The sequence below is a fragment of the Labrus mixtus genome, chromosome 4 (genome assembly GCF_963584025.1).
Source record: "Labrus mixtus chromosome 4, fLabMix1.1, whole genome shotgun sequence".
Classification (NCBI taxonomy): Eukaryota; Metazoa; Chordata; class Actinopteri; order Labriformes; family Labridae; genus Labrus; species Labrus mixtus.
In genome coordinates, this window is record NC_083615.1 from 2,429,231 (window position 1) to 2,452,843 (window position 23,613).

The window sequence follows — 23,613 nt, forward strand, 5'->3', positions numbered from 1 at the left end:
AAATCTTTAAATAAAGCAGCAGCAGTTCTTCACTTACTGCAGGTCCACTTCTCTTCTAAAGGAGCGTTTTAAACTTTTTCAAGGTTTTCATCATGTCATGCGTGTCATCTCACCCTCATCCTTCCATTACGGATGGCAGGTCCGTCCTCAGCGAGCCGCAACACAAACAGGTCCATCTTGTACTCTCTGCCGCCGCGGATACTGAAGCCAAAACCCTTTGAACTTTTCTCCAGCTCGACTGTGAAGTAATCGTAGTCCTGCAAATGAAAACAACTTTTTTTAAAAACTACATATCCCACCAATATACTGGGAAAATGGTGCCAACACGCTGGGTCCTAAGACGCTGACTAGACTCTTCTACTCTGTCGCCCCCCGGTGGTGGAATGAACTTCCAAACTCCATGTGATCTGCAGAGTCCCTCTGCACCTTTAAGAAAAAGCTAAAGACCCAGCTCTTTCATGAATACCTACTAACTTAATGATGATGGTCTCCATATTATTGATGATGATGATGGTTGTGACGATGGTTTTTGTTTGATAACGACGACTTATAAGATGGTTTCTATACTGATTAGAGCTCTCAAGAACTGCCCTCAATGTTGTGCTTTGCCTCTGGTCACTTCCTGTCAGCACCTGTGTGTCCAATCAGACTCAAAGCTGATCGTTTGCTCTTACTGACATTGTTCCCTTTTTTCTAGATCCTTGCTTCTGTTGTTCTTACTCTCTGATGTACGTCGCTTTGGATAAAAGCGTCTGCGAAGTGAATTGTAGAATTGTAACACTATCTACACAGGGTGTTGGCATGACTGCATACTGATGACTTTGTGGATTTAATGCTGAACACAGTGCAGAGTTGAGTCAACAACTTTACCTGAAGTCTGAAGTCCGCAGGAATCCCCAGAGGGAACTGTGCAGCGGCAGGGTGCTGCCTGAAGTCCAGCAGACCAGGGGGGTGTCTGTAGTCCAGCGTGGGGGGCTGTCTGTAGTCAACGACCGGTGGGTGACGATAGTCTACCGGAGGTTGCCTGTAATCAGTGAACGGAGGATGGCGGTAGTCAGGTTTGACGTCCTGTCTGGCTTTGACCTCTGACCTGTGAGGGATCATTGGAGAGGTTCATGTCATGAAGGAGAGGGAGCTGTTTTTTTTTCTTAAATGTATCGACGAAAGGTTGTGTCCTTCGACATAAAGAATCACACGGGCCGCTCTCATTACTTGTGAGAGTGGGACTGTGTCTCTGACATAGAGCGCCACAGGAATGAGTCCTAAAACCAGGAAGTAAGTTAGCATTTGAGCGCCATGGGGTCTAACGTCTAAAAGTCAACGGGGACTTTGAATGTGTTTGTGGTTAGACTCCTGAAATAAGGTCTGTGGTTAACACAAGCTGAAGAGATGTTGGTGTTTTGTTAGACCACATAAACTACGTTAGGTAAAACCTCCACTTGTGAATTTTGAAGTTTTTACTCGTCTTTAAAAAGGCGGTTGCTAACAAGTGGCTAAATGTGACTACAGTGGTTGTCGGGGACATTAAACGTCATCACGCCGGACACAGAGGACGGGAACTCTCTCACTAGTCGGAGACGTCTCCTGTAGGTTTAATCTTTAGGTTAAGGTGAATATTATGTTAGTAAACTATTTATTAAGCTACGTGGATTAGTTTATCGGAGATTGTTTGAAGCATAACGCTAGTGACGTCACAATCATCCGACCGTGGTGTAGTTAGCTTGTAGCATAACGTTAGCTTTTTACTTCTGGGGCCGCATTAACGCTTCAAACATCATAAAAATGGCGTTCATCTGTGAAGGTTATCCTGCTGAACAAAACGCCTACGCTTCAGAAACGTGTGTTTGACACAGAGATTATTTTCTGCAATGATCCAAAATCCAATGAAAAAATCACATAGGTGAATTCTTGTTAGACGCCATGGCGATGCTACAAAAATACGTCATGTGGTTTGTTCTCTGTTACCACTTTCAGTTATCTGAGTGTGTGTCATTTAGGAAGCTCAGAAACATCATCTGTGTCGGAGCTTGTTTCATAAAAACCTGAAAATGGGGATAACTCCACAGCTCTGGTCAGGCTACTGTCCTCATCGTAGACCTGCATGCACACACTCACATTTATAATTTTGAAGTGGATCAGGACTGATAGTTGGGTTCCTGCATTATAAAGGAGACACCTCAGGGTAAATTATTTACATTGGAAGTGGCTTTATGCAAGTACAAAGAAGTTTGGGATTGAGAGTCTGTCATGGATGAAGTTTTCATCAGTCACAGGAATGGCTTAAAACTCACCTTAACTCTACGTTTGATACCTGATGCCTCTGAAAATGTCTTCTATGTTTTTCTTCAATCATTCTCTGTTTAGTCACTGAGCACTTAAAGGGATACTTCACACATTAGCATTAATCTTTGTATCATTAGAAACCTGGTAGTATTTTTGAATGGTCGTGCATCCCGCCCTCATTTTCCCCTGAGACTGGAAAGTTCTGTATTTCTGAGTCTGTAAAGGAGCTCTTCCAGTGACGCAAATATTGTCATTTTGCGTCACTGGAAGCTGTTGTGGTTAGCGGGGTGAAACTACAACGCTAGTTCCTCATATTTTCGACCACTGAAGCTACAGACCAATCACAGATCAGTGGGTGGAAACTCACTCCCAGAATAGGACAGCTGAAGAGAGAGGAAATGTTGGGAGGAGAGAGAGGGAGGGGGATGAGATGCAGCAAAGGGGCCGAGGTCGGAAACAAACCCACATCCACTGTCAAGAGGACTATAGCCTCCATACACGGGGCGCACAACATAACCGCTAGGCTAATCCAGTGCTCCGCACTCAAGAAATCCCTCTTAGTGCTGTCTTACCTGCCATCATGCAGGTAGAGCTGAGGAGGGAGTCCGGATGCCTGGGTCACTGGGCTATGCTGGGTTCCAGCAGGTGCATTCTGGGAGGATGCTGGTGCATGAGGGCCAGTCACTGTTTGGCTCGTCTGGGCTGGTATTTGGCCGGGCTGGATGGACGCTTGACCGGTCTGAGCTACCGTTTGGCCGGGCTGGGCGCCTCCTTGGCCAGGCTGGGCTACAGGGCTGGGCTGGGTCTGGGGGCTATGTTTCTGGGTCATGGGGCTCTGCTTCTCAGAGCTGGGGCCAGAATGAGAACCTGTGAAGGACAAGATATTTAACATCTCAAGAAACTCTTGAGAGATTGACTAAAAAAAAAAACAAGAGAGCAGTTCAGTTCTGAAATGTATTTGAGAAAACAGCTGAATTATATCTACTGTATCATTTGAAGCTTTGTTATAATGGTCATGATGAAAAGACTCTTGATCTGTCTAAATGCATTGATCGAAGTTTAGATTGAAGCATTTAGCCATACTGCATTTTGTCTGTGAGACATGTTTACTACCCTCTTAAGTCACTAAGGACAAAAATCTCCATGCCAAAAAAACTGCTATAAAAATAGAACAGATTGATATTTTTTTCTACTTTTTTTCTGCATAAATCTCTTAAACAACTTCAGCCCTGCTCAAAACTACCAAACATTCAATCATTTTTAGGAATTTAACCCTTTAAATGCCAGTTTGATTACTTGATGTCACTGTTGTTATTTAAAAAAAAAAAAAAAAAACCACAAAAATTAGTTATTTTCCATTTAACAAATATTTGGTGGCTGGGGGATTTTTTTTAAATCAGTCTTGGATATGTCAAAGATAATCCAAAATATTGACTTTGATGCATTGTTAATTTTTGTGTAGCATCGGATTTAGTTTTGTAGTTCCCTGTTTGGACATTGGAGGGCGAAAATGTCCAATTTACAAAATTGAACCCTTTAAATGCCAGAATCATGTAATCAAACTGGCATTTAAAGGGTTAAATTCCTGATAATTATTCAATATTTGATATTTTTGAGCAGGGCTGGAGTTGTTTAAGAGATTTATGCAAAAAAAAGTAGAAAACAATATGAATCTATTTTTACAGCAGTGACTTAAGAGGGTAGTAAATTAAACTGATGCCTGAGGGTTAATTAACTACAAACAAAACAAGATGCTTCACAGACACACATTTGAATGTAAATAATAATGAGAACAATATGCAGCAGTTACCTTCCTCTGGTATGATGTGCAGTGTGACTGTTAGCCCAGCGTCTTTAATGAGCTTGACTATGTCGGCGTGCGGCATGCTGATGATGGACTGTCCGTTTACAGCCAGGATCCTGTCGCCCACCTTCAGCTTCCCACAGCGGTCTGCAGGGCTGCCCTCGATGATTCGTCCTATTTTATGAGGCACAGCTGGAAACAGGCGATAATAAGGCGGTATTAAACAGAACCAAAATAATTAAGAGAGAATAAGATTTGAAAGTCTCTCCTGGCAGGAAAAGGTGCAGCATGCAGTATACAACTCAAGCCTTCCATTTCAACATCATTTTCTAAATCATTTATCACCACCTTATAACATCCAAACAAGACAAATGTTTTTACAATGTGGGATGCAATTCTTAGAATTTATTTTGAATAAAGTACTAAAATATTTCTGGATTGGATGTTGACAAAACTGCAATAAGTATTAGTGCAGGATGGTTTCTTCCCTTTTCAGTCAGACCATGATGACTTCAGATCTAACTCCCTTTTCAGTATCAAAAGAATTGATTGCTACCTCGGCATGAAATTAAGATTAAAATAAAAAGCAAACCTAAAAAAAAAGTCAATTTGAGTTTCACCCCAGCTGATGAAAGTTTTAAAACTATTCGATATGATAAGAGAAAACAATCAGTTTTAATTGTTAGGGGACTTGAAGCACTCTGGTTATTAGGAAAGCAAATTAAATAGATATTTCACTTCTGACCATGTTTCTTAAGTGTTCATGCAGCACAAACACGACTGGCAGTGTGTGGCAAATGATCTGAGATCTGAAAACATTTTTATTTAAATTATGATCAAACTAAAAACTCAAACACCACAGGACAGTCACCACCTTCAGGATGGTTTGTCATTAAGATTTAGAAAAACATCACAGACACACTTCAGGGCTGGAGACAGAAACAACTCACTGATGACGGCGGCATTTTCCGGTCTGTTCAGGGAGCTGATGATAACGAAGCCGAAGCCCTCGTTCTCCTTTCGATGAATAACCACATCGCTGGTTTGCAGGGCAGAGCCCTCTGGAGGAGAGGTGGCAGAGGGGATAGCGAGGACCGAAGGGCCCAGAGCTGAGGCTGCGTCACTTCGTGGAGAGCTGTGTTGTGTGGACACCGAGCCGGGACTACGACCGTTCACAGGACACAGCTCACCTGGAGGAAAGACGAGAGAGGGGATGTGTCAAAGCAGCAGCTCTGCTCATACAAAATGTGACCAATGAACCCCCTAGTAGTTTTTTTCATCTTATAAAAATCGTATTTTAATATAAACCATCGAGAGCATCCTGACCAGCTGCATCACTGTGTGGCTTGGGAGCTGCACTGCTGCCAACCGCAAGACCCTGCAGCGCACAGTGAAGGCTGCTGAACGGATTATCGGTGTCCCACTCCCCTCTCTTCTGGACCTCTACGGTACCCGCCTCACCCGCAAAGCAACCAGCATTGTGCGTGACCCCACCCACCCCTCACACAGCCTCTTCAGCCCCCTGCCATCGGGGAGACGGTACCGCAGCCTGCGGGCCGGCTCCACCAGACTGGGAAACAGCTTCTTCCACCAAGCTGTCAGGAAGCTTAACTCTCTCCCCTCTCTTCCTTCCCTCCCCTCTGCCCCCACGAACACTGGATGTTGAAACCCCCTCCCGTTTGCCACCAAGAACTCTGGACGAATAACTCTGAAGCTAACTATACAAAAGTCCAATCAGTTCACTGCAAGTTTACTTTTTCTTTAAATTTTATTTTATTTTATTTACCATTTTGTACCTTTTGCACAATTTACTGTATTACTATAAATATTATTTATCTTATTTTTACCTCATTTTATTTGATCTATTTTACCTGATCTTATTTTACCTTATTTTGGTTGTATTGCACCGTGGGATGGAGACAAACGCAATTTCGATTCCACTGTATGCCTGGCATATTTTGAAATTGACAATAAAGTTGACTTTGACTTTGATAAAACAGCTTAAGATGTAGAATTTGTTGTTTGTATTAAAACAGTGTCTCTTCTGCTCCCGCAGGATTCTCTGTCAAAAACTCATTTTGCTCGTCTGTTTGTTCTCGTGTATGTAAATGCCCTTTCAGTTGCACTGCATTTCATCACAAACAACAGAGTCAGCTGCAGCACTTTTAATGAACAAAACACAAGTCAACAAAATAACAGAAATGTGTTTCCCTTATTAGTTGTAATAACAAATCTTTTAATGGCTTTAAAAGCAAATTTTTCAATTGTTAAAGTGACGCCAAAGCATTCTGGATGGAGACTTCTCCAACTTCATGTTGATTAACATTTCAACCAGGGAGGTGAACACTTCAGCTGTGTGTGCAGCCCACATGAGCAGGCTAATGTGAGAGCTGTTTTGTTTCTTTGAATGTTTTGTACTATCCAAACCCCAAAATGTGTTGACCTTCCCCAAAGTCTGGTTGAAGAATGTATCCCTCAGGATTGATGGATTCCTGATCTACTTCTACAGAAACAAAGCGTGGGTGAGAAGTACAAGCTGATCCTGAACACACACTTTCAGCATGTGTGTTTTAATCTGACGCCAGTGAAATGTGCAGCATGTCCTCCTGTGAAGAAAACAAACAAAAAAACAACAAGCACAACAGATCCTCACCGGGCATTTGCACTCTCCTTCTCACAGTCAAGCTGACTTGACCGTTGCGAGCAGCTGCGTGCATCAAGTCGATGACGTATTTGTGTGGTTTCCCAGCAACCACGTTTTTATCTACAGAGATGAGCTCGTCCCCGGGTCGAAGCCGTCCGTCGCGCTCAGCCGGAGTGTTCTCTATTATGGCACCAATAACAATCTGTTCAAAGACAATCAATATTAGCATCATGTATGAAGAGGATCAAGGGGCCTGAGCTAGTTTTTGGGTTTGCATGCTGCTTCACACAAGGACAACTTAGCAAGGCGTTTATTTTAGTATGGGAGGTACTGAGCAGTTAGAGCATCAGGACAGTGAGAGACAGCCAAGGTGTGTGAGTAAAGTCTGGCTCACACTGCAGGATCATCGGGCCAATTTGAGCTCCGATTCTTCCTCCCTGACAATCTCAGGGTCGCTCCCGACTCGAGGCTGCTCGAACCCGATTCTCTGTTCAGATTATCTTGTAGTGTGAGCGGTACAAAGATCCAATCTTAACGTCCCCGATCTGCCCGGCGATCGTCGGGGGACGCCTCGATTTATTTCAAACATGTTTGATATTTAGAATTTAAAATCTTGACGATTACGTCATGAAAGGGTCCGGCAGAAGTTGTGTGTGACTACAATACAATCACCAGAGAGACAAGGGAGGACTGTAGTCATGGCGACCAGCGGCAGGACGCAACCCGGCGTTTTTTTAACTTTTCTGTACAGATCATCAGTGCAGCACTTTTCTGAAACTTGTCTCCATATATCTACGATTGTATCAACTTTTCTATATCCTACAACAACTTCCACTTCCTTCTCTTTCACCAACCGTCGTCCTTTGTTTTTTTTCAAATGAAACTTTATTAACAATTGTCAACGCTCCGTCTCGATTTTCACTCGTACAGTGTGAGCTCTCCGGCCGTGCCCGACAATCGGGTCGTACATTGTGAGCACGTCAATCTCAAGGTCTGGTCGGGCGTCGTAAACGATTCAGTCGTACAGTGTCAGCCAGGCTTAAGTGTGTGTTTGTGGATGTTGTGCTGACTGGATGAAGTGTGAGATGAGGTCAAGTGCAAAGTCATACAAGCTCGGTGTGTATGAGGTTAAATATGTGTGTGGTCCAGCCCGTCCCATACGAGCCTTGTCACGGGCGTCCGGACTCACAGCCTGCACGGCCTCGTCTCCCCCCAGGATACGGAAGCCAAACCCGGTCTTCTCCCTCAGCAGATGCACCTCCACCTCTTCGTACTCTGGACCTGAGACGAGGGTGCAGACATTTAAGGTTGACTCTTTGATTTCAAACCACCATGGTGTGTGCAGTTATAGTAACGCAATTCTTCATCACATATTAACATATTTACCACTGTCATCACTGTTTCTGCAAACTTACATCTCTTACCTCCAGCAAGTATTTTTACATTCAGTTGACAAGCCTGAATAAATGTTGTATTTAATATTTCATTATTTTTAACCAGTAGGAATGTTAAGTTAAATCCTAAATGTATAAATCTCTTCTTATTCTAGCCTACTCACGCCGGCTCTCGTAGATGGCCCTCGACTTCTCGTACAGGTCGTAAGGGTCGGGTTTGTTGAGGTCAAAGCCCTCAGTGGAGTCGGGCACAGATGTGCGGTGCTGTGGCTGGTTCGGGAAGGGTGTGCCTGGTGGGAGGACTGGGCCTGAAAGGTTCGCTTGGGGGCTGCCATGGGGGTCCCACTGGTCAGGCAACTATAAGGAAAACACCAACAACACATGTTGTACTTTAGCGATTAACCTTTACTTTTGTGACCATTTTATTTTTTCCCTGGCAACTTCAATGAAGTAAACTAATAATTGGCAGGAAGTTTACTAAAAGGTGGTTAAAAAAAAGGATCATCTTGCTGAAAACTCTGCAGCTAATGGCTTCAATCTTATACCCATGGACTAACTCTATGTACAGAAGCCAAAGATAACCATGCACAGTAAGCCCAGAGAATAATTTTGAGTGATGGGTTATTTAAGGATGAAAGAGTCATAATAAGACATATCTGTATTATTAGCTAATAGAATGAAGATAATAGTTGTTTTGCCAGAGGAGGGTATAACAACAAATACACATTAATATTCACAAGTTCAACTTAAAGCCTTTATATGTGATGTTTCACACTTAAATATAATATAAATCAAGTATATCCTCTGAAAATAACTCTGTGAGTCATGACTGTCTACAATGGGTGTAACACCCGAGTCCCACTGTCTGTGATGTTTTCAGTTTTCAGAGTCCTATCTTCACTTTGTTTACATCGCCAGGACGGCCGGCTGACTCCTCCCCTCGTGTATAAAAGTTGTTTAATTGAGGGACTAGAGAAAAGAAGAATAACATACTGTACTCACTGCTTAACTGTGTTTCTAGATCACGCTCATTTCAGGTAAATTTACATGCAGTGTGAAGATACGAGCATAATAAAGATCGCTAGCATTAGCATGCTAACACAACAATGCAGCGCGAGTTGTTTTGGTTTCATGCTGGTGCTCAAGGGCGACATCTGCTGGATCAAAAAATCACATATAAAGCCTTTAAAGCGTTTATGAATGCTATCGGTTGTATTTAATGCTTTAATGATCACTTCCAAGATAACTTTCTCTTTGCTTGCCTCACAAGGAAACCAGGGATTGGGTTGCACGCTGCACTCAGCGTCGATGGAGTTGTCTTATTATTTCACCGTGACTATTCAAGGAAGTCTGGAGTTTTATTTTTTAGCTCTGGAACCAGGTTGTATAAAGTTTAGCATCCACACTCTGGTTTCTGTGTAAAAGGGAAGGATCAGTCTGAAGATGAGATATATCCTGTCTGAATAGATATCATGGGTGACAGCTGATTGTACGAGCAGCAGGCGCAGTTGAAGTAGGAATCTAAAGAGCTCTTCCCCAGCTGGTGAGGTTACACATCTGACGTAAACAAACCAATGAGCAGGTCAGGACACGTCGGCTCATTTCACAATGAAGCAAAAGCCACTGATCCTGCACGCTTTTATCCTACCCCTATGCTCCAACAAACACATCTGCACCAGAACCCCCCCTCCCCCCTCTGCCCCCCTCCTTTCCCCAGGTTGAACACACACAGTTGGATTCAATCACTGTACCTGTTTGGAGGCCTTCCATGGAGAGATGTGACCTGAGGAGGAAAGAAAAAAACACAGTTAACAGATCATCTGTTCACAAGACAGAAATGAAGAACCACACAGGACAGAACATGTTTATATGAGATATAAGGTGGTGGGGGGGGGGGGTTAAAAACATGAAATGATCTTCTCTTAACATGACTCATGAATCTCTGGTTTCTGATTTCATATTTTTCTGTGTTGATTTTATTTGTGTAACTCCTCATAAACGAGTTTGGTTGTTGCGTTTGTTTTCAACATAATTACATCATTAGCTGCAGGCAAAAGCACAGACCCCACTCCCCCTAACACGCACACACACACACACACACACACACACACACACACACACACACACACACACACACACACACACACACACACACACACACACACACACACACACACTCCTGTAAGTCATGTTTTATCTGTGTGTAGGGAGCATTACTCCACATCACAACAGCGGTCTCATCAGCGCAGCTCCCCTGTGACTCCACTGAATCAAAGACATTTATGCTGCAGAGACCCAAATACATACATTTAACATGGCAGGGTAACGTGCAGCCTGAATCACATGCACACATCTGGACAGAAACATATGAACACACTCATCAAGCATCAAGACCCCCGCAGCCTCCATGATGATCCCTTGAGATGGGGGTTCTTGTAAAAATAACCTTTTGGGATTCCTGCTGTATTAAATATTTATTCAGTGTATGAGATTTCCTGAGAAATGCCAAAGAGCACTGGTTGGTTTTTTATTTATAGAATTACTTAACGAGTGTACTTAGGAGCAGGAAAAGCTTTCATTAAAAATATCTGAACATGGATAGATGTTTGAAAGAAAACAACACAATGATCATTTATTTTCTCTTTAAAAAACAACAACATTCAGCCCTCCTTAATATTATTGCTCAATGAAAGAACCTTGGAATTCTCTCCATTTTGAAAATGTCCCTGCTGTGTCTGTGAACTTGGAGAATGACACCAGAAGAATAAAATATAGCAATAAAACCCGTCTCTATCGTAGAATGGCACAAACATGAAGAGAGGTTTGAGGAGAGCTGTCTGTGGTGCTGAAATGATTCAGCACAGCAGCAGAGGGAGGGGCTCTGTGGGAGGCTGGGACTAATAACCACGTTCTGCAGGGAATAAAGGCCTTTAGGGAAACCTTTAAGGAGTTCTACTCACTCTCAGTGAACTTTTTCTATTTGACTACCAAAATGAGAATGAACTACAAGGCAATGATACTGTGATGGCTTGAAACAAAATCAATTAGGTAAGCTATTGCTGAGCGGGTTTAACACGCTGTCAAATAAAAAACAAAAGGCAGCCGCGGATCCAAAGTTATAACTTATAGGCTACATTTAATAATAGAAAACTTTTCAGCAAAAACTAAACCTTCTCAAAGTAAAATAAACAAATCAGATCGCTATATCACGTTTATCCTTAGCAGTCAAAAAACTGTTCCGCTTTCCCACTCTCACTCTCCCCCCAGGTGTCCTCAATCGACTTAAATTACACTGCCGATACGCCGCGGCTCCGCCCCCAAAGAGGGAGAAATTAGGCACAAATACCCCCAAATCAATTAACAAAAGCTAAATGCAAAATAAGCCAGAATAAACAATAATATAAACAAATAATTCTAAATTCATTCATGTTTGGCTCTTTTCTATTTTTAACCATAAATCATTCATACAGCCATTTGGCCCCCACAGATACACTCATATTAAAGAGAAGCATCGTCCTCATAGATTCATTTAAATGCTAATACAAGCTAAATGCTAATCAGCATAGCAGCTGGATGTGTGGCGGATAAACGCTGATGAATTACAGAATGAGTGACTGGTAGAGAGGCTCTCTCTCTCTCACCAGTCAGCGGTCAGCCAGTCTGGCAAGCTGGCTTCTCAGACTCGCCCGCTGAGTTTTGGATGGCCTTCAGATCACCCTGATTGGCTTGTGTAGCCATGATCTGCGTTCTCATTGGTGGAGCTAAATCTCTGTGTGGTTGGCTCTGCCTCAAACGGGGATGTCAGGGGAGACAGAGCTGTGAACACGACCAGAACTCAGTGGAAGTCTGGCCGAGTGCCCACACTACCCCAGTCAGACAAAGAGACAAACACAAACACACACACACACACACACACACACACACACACACACACACACACACACACACACGCACACACAATCCCACATGCAGCAGAAGTCTGACACCATGTCTGTGTTACACAAAGCACCAGCACTTCCAGTCAAACACCTGAAACCACGCTCTGAAGATAAATTCCACTGATCTTTTTGAATGTGAATCCTACTTTAGTGAACCTTTTTTTAATTATTCTGACATTCTGCACAACTGAGTCACCTTGTCCTCTCTGTGACCCAACACACACACACACGCATGCACAGAGTCACAGAGGTTTGGAGTATGTCAGGCTGATAGTCCCTGTGAGGTCACTGTGTTGATGTTAGTAGGAGATTCATCAGCTCATCACATTAAGCTCAGTATTTAAAAACAAATCACTATAGGATGTTGTTTGTGTGTGTTGATTTGAATAAATATCAGTGTGTGTGATAATGCATACGTTTTTGTGTGTGGGATGTCTCATTTGCATATTGAATTTCAGTGGCCTTTTAAATGGGTTAACTCACCATAAAAACATGAGTGTGTCTTAGCAGAGGTTAGCCACAAGGGGGCAGCTGCTGGCTCTGCGTGCTCATAAGTGTTCAGCACCACAAAAATTTTTTACTCAGCTGCTCACGTTCACATCCAATGCATACTGATATGCAGTGAAACACATGCAATCCAGAATCCTGAGTCATTCATCCAACACAGATTAACCACTTTTCAAAAAGCTTTCATGTTATCAGTTGAGTTTAATTCACTGAGCAACAAACAGAACAGAAACAAATCACCAGCACCAGACAACAGTTGTTCAATATACCCCCCGTTATTCAATAATGGACTTCAGGACTGTAGATGGGACGGGCTAAAATTGGCAAAACCTTCCATCAGCACTCCCATCAGAACGTCTTATGTATCACGCTAATGTCTTTGATTGCTTTTCAGGTCTGAAGTAATAATCCCTGTCACACTTCAATTAATGAAACCTGAGTTGCAGAAGAGGCTGACTGTTTTCTTACACTATAAATTACAATCAGTGAAAAGGCAGTGCAAAAGAAAAGCACAGATTTAATTGTTCTTTGTTGTTCTGATATCATCTCAGAAACAATGCATATTAAACATTTACCCTTTGCAAGTTATCTCTTGAAAACTACAGACTTAATGAATATGTTAACTTTATCATGTGTAACTATTAACCTGACTAAAAACATACAAACTTTGACTTTCCTTGACTATCTTTACTTAAAACAGGCTGCTGAACGATGGTATGTGGTTCGTAATTATTGGTTTGAGTTTGTCTGATGGTTAATAAACTCAGTGGTAAGACAACCGCCAGGTAATTATTCAGCCAAATTCTGACCACTGAGTCGCCACTGACCACAATCAGAAAATCAGTGCCTGATGCACATGTCAAACAAATAAGGCTTGCACTGTGCAATTTCATTTTCTCACTAGCGGCCGATCTTGCACAAAAGAAGGGAAAATGGCCTTAAGCCTGGCTCACACTGCAGGATCATCGGGCCAATTTGAGCTCCGATTCTTCCTTCCTGACAATCTCAGGGTCTCTCCCGACTCGAGGCTCCTCAGACCCGATTCTCTGTTCAGATTATCTTGTAGTGTGAGCAGTACAAAGATCCAATCTTAACGTCCCCGATCTGCCCGGTGATCGTCGGGGACGCCCCGATTTATTTCAAACATGTTTGATATTTAGAATTTAAAATCTTGACGATTACATCATGAAAGGGTCCGGCAGAAGTTGTGTGTGACTACAATATAATCACCAGAGACAAGGGAGGACTGTAGTCATGGCGACCAGCAGCAGGAAGCAACCCGGCGTTTTTCTCTCTCGTTTTTTTCAGTACAGATCATCAGTGCAGCACTTTTCTGAAACTCGTCTCCATATATCTACGATTGTATCAACTTTTCTATATCCTACAACAACTTCCACTTCCTTCTCTTTCACCAACCGTCGTTGTTTTTTTGTAAATTAAACTTTATTAACAATTGTCAACGCTCCGTCCCAATTTCACTCGTACAGTGTGAGCTCTCTGGCCGCGCCCAACAATCGGGTCGTACAGTGTGAGCACGTCAATCTCAAGGTCTGGTCGGGCGTCGTGAACGATTCAGTCGTACAGTGTGAGCTGACATGACACCCCGACTTTTATACAATCGGGGAAAAATCGCACAGTGTGTAATCTATGTTGATCCTCCCCACTCTGAATTTGCTTTCTCTTTTCTGTCTGTGGAGAAATTCCTTCTCCAACTACATGAGGAAAGTGAAGTGCTGAATGTTGTGAATGCTGTGCTGAAAGGTGTAGTGGAGCAACTCATTGCAATTCAGAGATTGTTACAGTGATGCATGATGTACCAGTCTCTGTGGAACAACACTACCTGTGAAATCAACATCTCAATACACAGACAGACATCAAGAACAATCCATTTTGAAATGTCTGCTTGATATTTAAGTTGGTGGTGAAAGAAACATTGGCTCGTGTAACCTAAGATCTATCAGAATACTTTTCAAGATGGAGACTCAGACAGGACAGGGGGAGGTCAAACTACACACAGAGACACATCTGTGAATCTAAACTACCCTTTTTTACAATTCTCCTTGTCCCAAAAGAAACATCTGGATTTGTGAATTCAGAACATACTGTTTGTATTACTGAAGCATCACCATCATTAAAGCGCATGATGACGAAGGAAACATCTTCCTCATAGCAGTGTTGATCCCAGCTCCACCCACAGAGCTGAGATCCAACGGCAGGATGAACTTGCATTACTCATTCCAACTCGCTGCTGCATTTTGAATTGTATCATGTTTTGATTTGCCTTATCCTTAAACATTTGCTTGTGTTGAATCCCCCCCCCCGGTGGTCTCCAGTCTGTCGCAGAGGAAACACAGCTGACATGTTGGTGATGAAGCCTCATTAATAAAACACTGGCAACACATGGTGTGACACACTCATCCTTTACTACGACATCTGCTCACACTGTTTTCTGAGCTTAATATTTCTGAGAACTCTCTCTGCATTAATCAGTGCATATGACCAAGATTCAAAAATGATGTTTTATTTCTCCAGTGATTTATATTTCCTTTGACTAGTTCCTCTTTCCCAGGGGGGTGATTTAAGTTTCTTTTTTTTCATCCAACTTGAAGAAATTATTAGTTTGCTGAAATATTCATTAAATCTTTTCCCTTTGTAGATTCCTCTTAAGTATCCAATATTTAAAAAAATGGTGTCCTCTAGGGACTCAGATATGATCAAATGAAAGCCCACTGTGATTTAAAAGTGTTTAAAAATAGAACAAGTATCAAAATTCTAATCAAAATCTTTTTGACTTCCAGCTCTCACTGTCAGCTCTACCTGACTCCTCTACCTGCAGAGCTGCTGCTGCTGGGGCTGAAGGTGTGAGGTATGATAACTGAATCACAAGCCAACATCCTTCACAAGTTTTCACAACAAATATTTTGTCCCTGAAAGTAAATTAGATCCAACTTCTGATTCTTGCCTCAATGTTATAGTCACTCCTTCTGGCATTAATAGGTCCGAGACGTCCCCCCCCCTCCATTAAAGAGAGTGTGAATGACTTTAACTGTCTAGAAAGTGTGCTGAAGAAGCAGAGCGGGATACTCGGGCATGACTTCACAGACTAACAAGGTGCATGAAGAGTGAAAGGCTTGTAGAGGTCAAAAAGCCCCGGCAACACTTGTAGTATGAAGATCAACTTTATTAACACCGCGGGCGGGTTTCAGCTTGTGGCGTTCAACAGGGTCATGTGTCTAGCAAAGGTACATTCCACTTAACCATCCAAGTACAATAAAAAAAATAAAAAAATTCATGTACCATCAATCTGTTCTGTATGCAGTTAAGTCCTTACAAATCTTCAAATCACAAAATGTATAGATTTAAAAAAATCTCTTACCTGTTCCTCCTCTCTGTATGAGAAGTGTCGCCTCAGCTCCAACAGGACACTCTTTGAGCATCTCTACCACTCTCCCATGTCCCGCTGCAGCCACTGGCTGCTGGTTCACCTCCAGGATCAGGTCTCCCTCTATCAGCCCAGACCCGCCCTGCGAGCCGGGCTCCAGCACCTGCACCATGGCAACACAACACATCAACATTCAGACTGGTTGGATTGCTGAGATTTGATTTGAGTCACTTTCTAATCTCACTGACTAACTTTTCGTTACCTATCAAAGTCAATACACCTGAATCACACTTAAGACCTAAACATGATTTATTTTTTATTCAGGGACAATATTGCATCTTATATCTCGTAATGCTGCAAAAAATATCGACTATCAACACTACTCTTAAAACAAAGGATTAATTCCACCTGATGAGTAAGGTGATTGCAGAATTTTCTAGTGTATTTTTTTCTTATAATATACTTATAACTATTTTTATGTCAATAACTGTGAGATGAAAAGTATATTATAAGAAAAAAATACACTAGAAAATTCTGCAACCACCTTACTCATCAGGTGGAATTAATCCTTTGTTTTAAAAGTAGTGTTCATAAAATCATAAAACAAAGACAGATATTGAGTTTTCTGATGTGAAGATGTTTTATCGTAGAAATCCAATAGGGATTAAAAATAACCTCTGTCACATTGCAACTCATCGACTCTCTTTTATAAATTCCTTACAGTCAGATTTCCTTGTAGGTAAGTTGTCATGTTTTATTTCATGGTTTCTTTAGGTCAGTCTTGTCTTTATTCATTTATAGATTTGAAGTAGATGAAAAATGCATCACCACCTCAGGTCACCTCCTTAACTTAAATACTTTAAATATGATTTTTCACACTTAAATATAATATAAATCAAGTTTATCCTCTGAAAATAACTCTGAGTCATGACTGTCTACAATGGGTGTAACACCCGAGTCCCACTGTCTGTGATGTTTTCAGAGTTTTCAGAGTCACATATAAAGCCTTTAATTTCCATACTCTACTCCAGCTTACTGAAATGTACTTTCTGAAACAAAGGCAGCAAAACACAAGTTATTATTAACATGCTCTCCAATTTCTGAACCATGAGAGGTCAGATAAGTAAACCCTGATGTACACAGACAGTCATGATGTATCACCTGTTTCACTCGCTGACCAGTGGGACTGTCTGCGATAGTGAACCCAAATCCCTCCGATCCTTTCACCATAGTAACCGTCAGGAGCTCTGCAGCTTGTGCCGTGGCCCCAGCAATCCCCGCAGTCCCTGAGGACGCCATCGACACGTTGTCCTCGTGAGGCGTGAGCGCCGACGCCGAACCGGGTGTGGTGGGTGGCAGCGAGGAGCCGTCCAGATGTGTGTCCCCTGGGTGCGAGGCCTGCGCCAGAGCCTGAGGAGGCAGCTGGGAGCTCAGCGACAGATACTCCAGGTAGGGGTCGTAACTGCCGCGGCCGTTCACCACTAGGGGGCGATGCTCCAGGCCAATGGGCGTCATGGAGCTGCTCGCCGCGCCGCTCGGGTCCTCGGGGTCAAAGGGCAGAGGATAGCCCCGACAGAGCACGAGGGTGACACTCTGACCGATGGGCACGGACTGGAAAAGCTTGACGACGTCCGCGTGTGTGGTCCCCAGCACGCAGATGTCGTTGATGTAGACGATGACATCACCTGAGGAGGAAGGAGATGACGGCTTCATTCACAATCCAACTGCAGTGAGTAGTTACACACACTCATAGTCCACTGCACAGCTCCTACATTGCACCTTTTGTACATTTTGTATTTTATATTTTACATTTTTAAATTCTATTTTATATATTGTAATATCTTCTTATACTGTATTATTTAAGTTGTTGCTAGTTCTGCTTTATTTCCTTGTTAATTGTTTAGCACCAATACACCAAGTCAAATTCCTTGACTTGGTGTAAATGTACTTGACAATAAAACCCAATTCTGATTCTGATTCAGTGTTCTTCATGTTACACTGACCACATGATCGGGTCTCAGTGGTTCATGTGTAAACATACTGTGTTGCAAAATCACTCCATGATTTCAAATATCTCAGCCGTATCAGAACAAGCTGCAGCAACACAGAAAGAGCACACCATCCCATTCACATGAGAGATATAATATCAGTTACTGCCACTGCAGGCGATACACTTGTGTATGTGTGAGACAGAGAGGTGAGAGAGAAAGACTTGGCATGTGTCTTGGCGTGTCTTTGTGAATATGACAACCATGTGGTGCAAAACAAAAAAAAAATCTCAAAATAACAAAAAAGGCTGCAGTAGATTACCAGTTTGAGTCTTGGCTCCTGCGTGATGTTTATCATGTGACATTAACGTGTTACTCTAGGAACAGTTGGTAATACAATGCCGATGAAAACTCAAATGTTTTGATTTTCTGTGCTAGATTCAGATTTTTTTATTGTCCCACAAGGGGAAATTTGTGTTGCAACAGGAGCACACAGAAGACAAGAAACACAAGGACAACATCACCATAAAACATGGACCAAAACAAATTAAAAAATAAATAAATAAATGAATAAGAAAAAAAAATCAGACAACACAGCAAAATATAAAAACAAAATAAAAACAGCGCAATAAAATCAGTCAAGAGCCCGTACCAGAATGGAAATTCAAGTTATTAAAGTGCAAAGTGGAGGTGTGCAAATGTGCAATTCAAGTTGAGTTATCAGGTCAAACCTCCTGAAGTGCCAACACTATCTACTGCTTTTATTCATGTAAACCTTCCCGGGTTTGTCCATGACGTTCTTCATGCAGACCAGTTATTATAAGAAGGTGAAACTACTTACAAATGCCACATTTTATACTCTGTGATCTCTGCTGTAGTTTGAACGTGTGAAAAAGTTATGGATTTAAGCTTTAAAGTCACAGCCCCATGACAAATGCAACTGCCTCAAATCCTCTATTTCACACTTCTGGAGGCACTCTCTGTCACACATGCAGACACACACACACACACACACACACACACTCTATGTGCATGTGCACGTACATAAACACATGCCACACATGTCACACGCACCATCATACACAATCCGTAAGAGCAATGCCGCACAGCTCAAATAGGCCGGCTAATCTCAAGCAGGGAGTGTCTGTGTGTCACTCTGTGACTGTGTGCAAGTGTGTGTGCGCAGCTCCGGCAATGTCACAGAACAGAAAGGAGCAAGTCAGAAATCAGAACAGAGAGAGAGGAAAAGGATGTCGGACCAGAATAGAGGGATGAAGCAAGAGAAAAGTAGAGAGGTAGAAAAAGAGAGAAGATGAAAATATGATGAGGCTGAAAGCAGAGAAAAAGTGTCAGATGACATGGTTAGATACGGAAGCATAATAAAGGGTGAGCCAGAGAGACAATGAGAGAGATGGAGATAAAATAGAAAGAGATGGATTCCAGATGAAAGAGAAAAAAGGGATAGGCAGAAGATGAAGACATAAAAGCAGGGAGTATAAGCTGGGAGAAGGAAGCTCTGACATGAGCTTTAAATGAGTTGTTAAGGCACCAATGTGTCGGCATGAGGCCGCTCATAGGCTTAAAGCAAAGTGGACATGAAGCCTCAAACAGTCCTTCCTCCTCTGGGTCTTAAAGAAACCTCCATTTGTAATATTTGCTTTAACAATTTCCTAAATATTAGAAAAATCATTTATAAATGACACCAACTATACTTTAAAGGGATACTTCACACATCTGCATTAATCTTTGTATCATTAGAAACCTGGTAGTATTTTTGAATGGTCGTGCATCCCGCCCTCATTTTCCCCTGAGATGAGAAATCTTTGTATTTCTGAGTCTGAAAAGGAGCTTCCAGTGACGCAAAAATCGCCTCGAGCCGGGGTGGACTGGTAGTGTCTGTGCTCTCACTGTTTGTCTATAGACACAGACATAGAGTCTGTTTTCTGCCAGGAATTTCCAAGATACCAATTCTGGAAGAAATTTCGGAATCAGTTGTGTAAACGGCCTTATGTGTTGAAGTAAACATGTCTGTAAATAGGGGACCTTAGTGGGAGTGGCCTGCGGTGCTGTGCATTCTGGGATTTGGTGTCTTTCATCCACATGAGCCAAAAAGACACTTTCTGCCTTTTCTCGGCCAAGAAGGCACCAACTTCAAAATGTATTTCACATTTCTACTACATATATGACCCAATGTCAATACAGATTCATGTTTCAACGGGTGAAGTGTCCCTTTAAGTTTAATTCCCAGTATGTGTTTTACTGCAAACATGTTATTGGATCCTGAAGCTTAACTGTGCTGCGCTGGTCTTTTAGGTGCAGAAATTACCCAACAGGTCAAATCTGCTTGAATGAAATTGAAAACTCTGCAACTAAAAGCTCTTATCTCTTGGTTTGCTTTGGAGGAAAATATGGTGGTGTCAGAATAAGAGAGGCTGTGCTTAAATACGACATTACTGATAACTGAAGTTTGTTTACATCTTCATTTATTCCTTAACCAGTTGTCATAATCTGTGTTGTACACTTAGTTACCTGTGTCCATCTTTCCGTCCTGAGCAGCAGGTCCTTCGGGTATTACACTCTTCACTTGCAGGAACTCGTCCGGCTCATCGCCCCCTATGATCGTGAAGCCAAATCCCATGTTGCTCTTCTGCAGGTCTGTTGACAGGAAGGTGCCCTTCAGCTGGGTCGGGTCCCTCGTAAACAATGGCTTCTCTGCAGGGGGGGGAGACGTTGAAGACAGTGAAATGTGACATCTTAAGACAAATGAATATGACGGAATGAACTTCCACACTCCATGTGATCTGCAGAGTCCCTCTGCTCCTTTAAGAAAAAGCTAAAGACCCAGCTCTTTCATGAATACCTACTAACTTAATGATGATGATCTCCATATTATTGATGATGATGATGGTAATGACGATGGTTTTTGTTTGATAAACGACGACTTATAAGATGGTTTCTATACTGATTAGAGCTCTCAAGAACTGCCCTCAATGTTGTGCTTTGCCTCTGGTCACTTCCTGTCAGCACCTGTGTGTCCAATCAGACTCAAAGCTGATCGTTTGCTCTTACTGTCATTGTTCCCTTTTTTCTAGATCCTTGCTTGTGTTGTTCTTACTCTCTGATGTACGTCGCTTTGGATAAAAGCGTCTGGTAAGTGAATTGTAGAATTGTAATATTTAGAAACTTCTACTTCGGTTTTGACACATTAAACTTTTTTTTTTTTTAAATAGAAAAGCACCAATAGGGCTGATTAACTTTATTATCTTATAAGATGTCACATTAGGAGATGTGAAGTTTTCCCTCGGATGAAGCAGTACACTTTGTACTGGTCTAGTTTGTACTCATATGTGAGCGCCTGGATTGGCCCAATAGTTGCCTCAGGGCGAGAATGTTCTGTGTCCCCTACAATGACAGTTATCTTCATACGACCCTTTGCATTATCACATCGTGCATGAGTCCTATTCAATACTCATGAAACAGCCCGTTATATGAGACGAAGTGAGAAACTATGATACTCTCCACTATACCACAGAAATAAATTGTCATTAATTCAGGTCCTTGATGGACTGCAGAATAGTAATAATTTATCAAAACCAACGTCACAAAGCCTCATCAAGTGCAGAGATACAAATGCTTGATCTCCTTTAGTTTTTAACTTTGAGGTGTGAACAGTGAGGAGGTTCCTGCCTGAGGATCTCAGGCTGCGCACTGTGCTGGTAAGGGGGACAGCAGATCAGAAACATATTCTGGGGCCAGACGGTGAAGTGCTTTAAAAGTAAGAAGTAAAACCTTACAATCAATCCTAAGGGGCGCAGTGGTTAGAGAGCGCGCCCCATGTATGTAGGCTGCAGTCTTCCGAGCGGGCAGCCCAGGTTCAAATCCAGCCTGTGGCTCCTTTCCTGCAAGCCATTCCCCACTCTCTCTCCCTGATTTCCAACTCTATCCACTGTCCCATCTCTCAATTAAAGGCACAAAAAGCCCAAAAATAAATCTTAAAAAAAAAAAATCAATCCTAAAAGAAATGGGTAGCCAGTGTAAGGTCATTAAAACAAAAATAAAGCCCCATGTGGTTACATGTTTATGTTTGGACAACCCTTCGAGTGTCACGTCTTGATATAAGCACTACACATGCTGTAGTATTCAGCGTGTACCTCTGTATATGGTGGGCAGTGGCAGAGCAGAGAGTCCCTGACTCTGCATCTGTCTCTGCTGCTCCAGACGTCTCTTGGCTTCCAGGACTGGATTCTCAAACTGAGTTCTTCGATTTATGTGACTGGAAAAAAAACACAATCATTACAAGATTAATGCAGGGAAGAATTCACAAAAGAATGGATGTCTGCTTGCTGATAGAACCACAAAGCATGCAGCATCACTTTCCACTGCGATCTGCCCTGAACTTAAGGCCAGACTCACAAAGGATGCTGTGCTATTTTTTGCTCTCTCCAAATTTAAGCTGCTTTAAACTTGATGTTGCGGTGCATACTGTCGTGTCAGAACGACTCCCTGTAGCTCTGTTACATATTTATAATGAGGGGTAGCTGCTGTGGTCCACACAGGTCATGTTTAAGCTAACTAGTCAACACAAAATCATGCAAGCTAAAGGATAGTTTTAGAATAAAGGCAAAATTAACAGGAAACAAAAAGGAATAGTACATATTTAACAAAGGGTTAATGTGTATGCTGTAGGTGTAAGTAATATAAAACGACATTACATCTTAATACATAAAAAAACATGCTGCTCTGAGCTGGTTCACAGCCCTTATGCTGCCAGTTTAAAGCAGTCCTTTTATGATTTGTTGGTTTACTGTGTCTTAGCTCTTTCTACAAAATCATATCAAAATGTATTTCTGCTTCTGCTGACAAACAATGTTTTTTTTCTTCAAACTATTAACTACAAAGTATTTTGAAAATTACAAAATTGGCTGCAGGCGAGTTCTGACCTGGGGAAAAAGGCCTTTAAGTTTGCTGCTCCTTTTACTTAGAACAAGTTACAAAAAAGAGACTGAAACTTAATGAAGTTCTCTCGTTGGATGAGTTTAAGAGGAAGTTAAATGACTTGGAGGCGGACACATCTGGCTGTAGATGTTCTTCCTGATGTATTTGTGGATGATTTATGTGGATAAACATTTTGCTGTTCGGATTTGTTATTTGTGTCTTTTAATGTTGTATTTTTGTATTTGAAAGATTGGCTGCTTGTTGTCTGTGTGAAACTCTGTAAATGTTTTGCTGCCTGTCTTGGCAAGGACACTCTTGGAAAAAGAGATTTTTAATCCCAATGAGTTTCTTTCCTGGTTAAAGTCTTTCTATGTGATTTTTCACACTTAAATGTAGAAATCAAGTATATCCTCTGAAAATAACTCTGTGAGTCATGACTGTCTACAATGGGTGTAACACCCGAGTCCCACTGTCTGTGATGTTTTCAGAGTTTTCAGAGTCCTAGCTTCACTTTGTTTACGTCGCCCAGACGGCCGGCTGACTCCTCCCCTCGTGTATAAAAGTTGTTTAATTGAGCAATTATAGCAATTTTTCTTAGTTGCAAAAGTTCTATATTTGAAATGATTCTTTTCATTAGCAATTTTTAACTACAATCTAATGTTCTGAAGCAAAAGTGAAAAACATTTGTAGTTGAAGAGAAATAATTACTTACAAGACAAGATGTAGAAACTGTCCTCT

The 23,613-nt window shown here is 42.0% G+C and overlaps 1 protein-coding gene across 7 annotated transcripts in view; it reads right to left on the bottom strand.

Annotated features, from left to right (window-relative positions):
• The window catches only part of LOC132972342 (membrane-associated guanylate kinase, WW and PDZ domain-containing protein 2-like), a 212,363-nt gene that overhangs the window by 127,428 nt on the left and 61,322 nt on the right, over positions 1–23,613 (bottom strand). For 4 of the 7 annotated variants that reach the window (XM_061035100.1, XM_061035103.1, XM_061035105.1 and 1 more), the window contains exons 8-20: positions 22,092–22,213; positions 20,470–20,652; positions 17,114–17,637; positions 15,947–16,115; positions 9,877–9,908; positions 8,290–8,482; positions 7,897–8,012; positions 6,741–6,933; positions 5,038–5,277; positions 4,094–4,279; positions 2,856–3,150; positions 871–1,090; positions 114–257 (exon numbers count right to left, since the gene is read on the bottom strand). In XM_061035100.1, coding sequence (XP_060891083.1) covers positions 114–257; positions 871–1,090; positions 2,856–3,150; positions 4,094–4,279; positions 5,038–5,277; positions 6,741–6,933; positions 7,897–8,012; positions 8,290–8,482; positions 9,877–9,908; positions 15,947–16,115; positions 17,114–17,637; positions 20,470–20,652; positions 22,092–22,213 — 2,617 coding nt within the window. The remainder of the gene's footprint in view (positions 1–113; positions 258–870; positions 1,091–2,855; positions 3,151–4,093; positions 4,280–5,037; positions 5,278–6,740; positions 6,934–7,896; positions 8,013–8,289; positions 8,483–9,876; positions 9,909–15,946; positions 16,116–17,113; positions 17,638–20,469; positions 20,653–22,091; positions 22,214–23,613) is intronic. The other 3 variants (XM_061035101.1, XM_061035107.1, XM_061035102.1) reach the window with 2 other exon arrangements.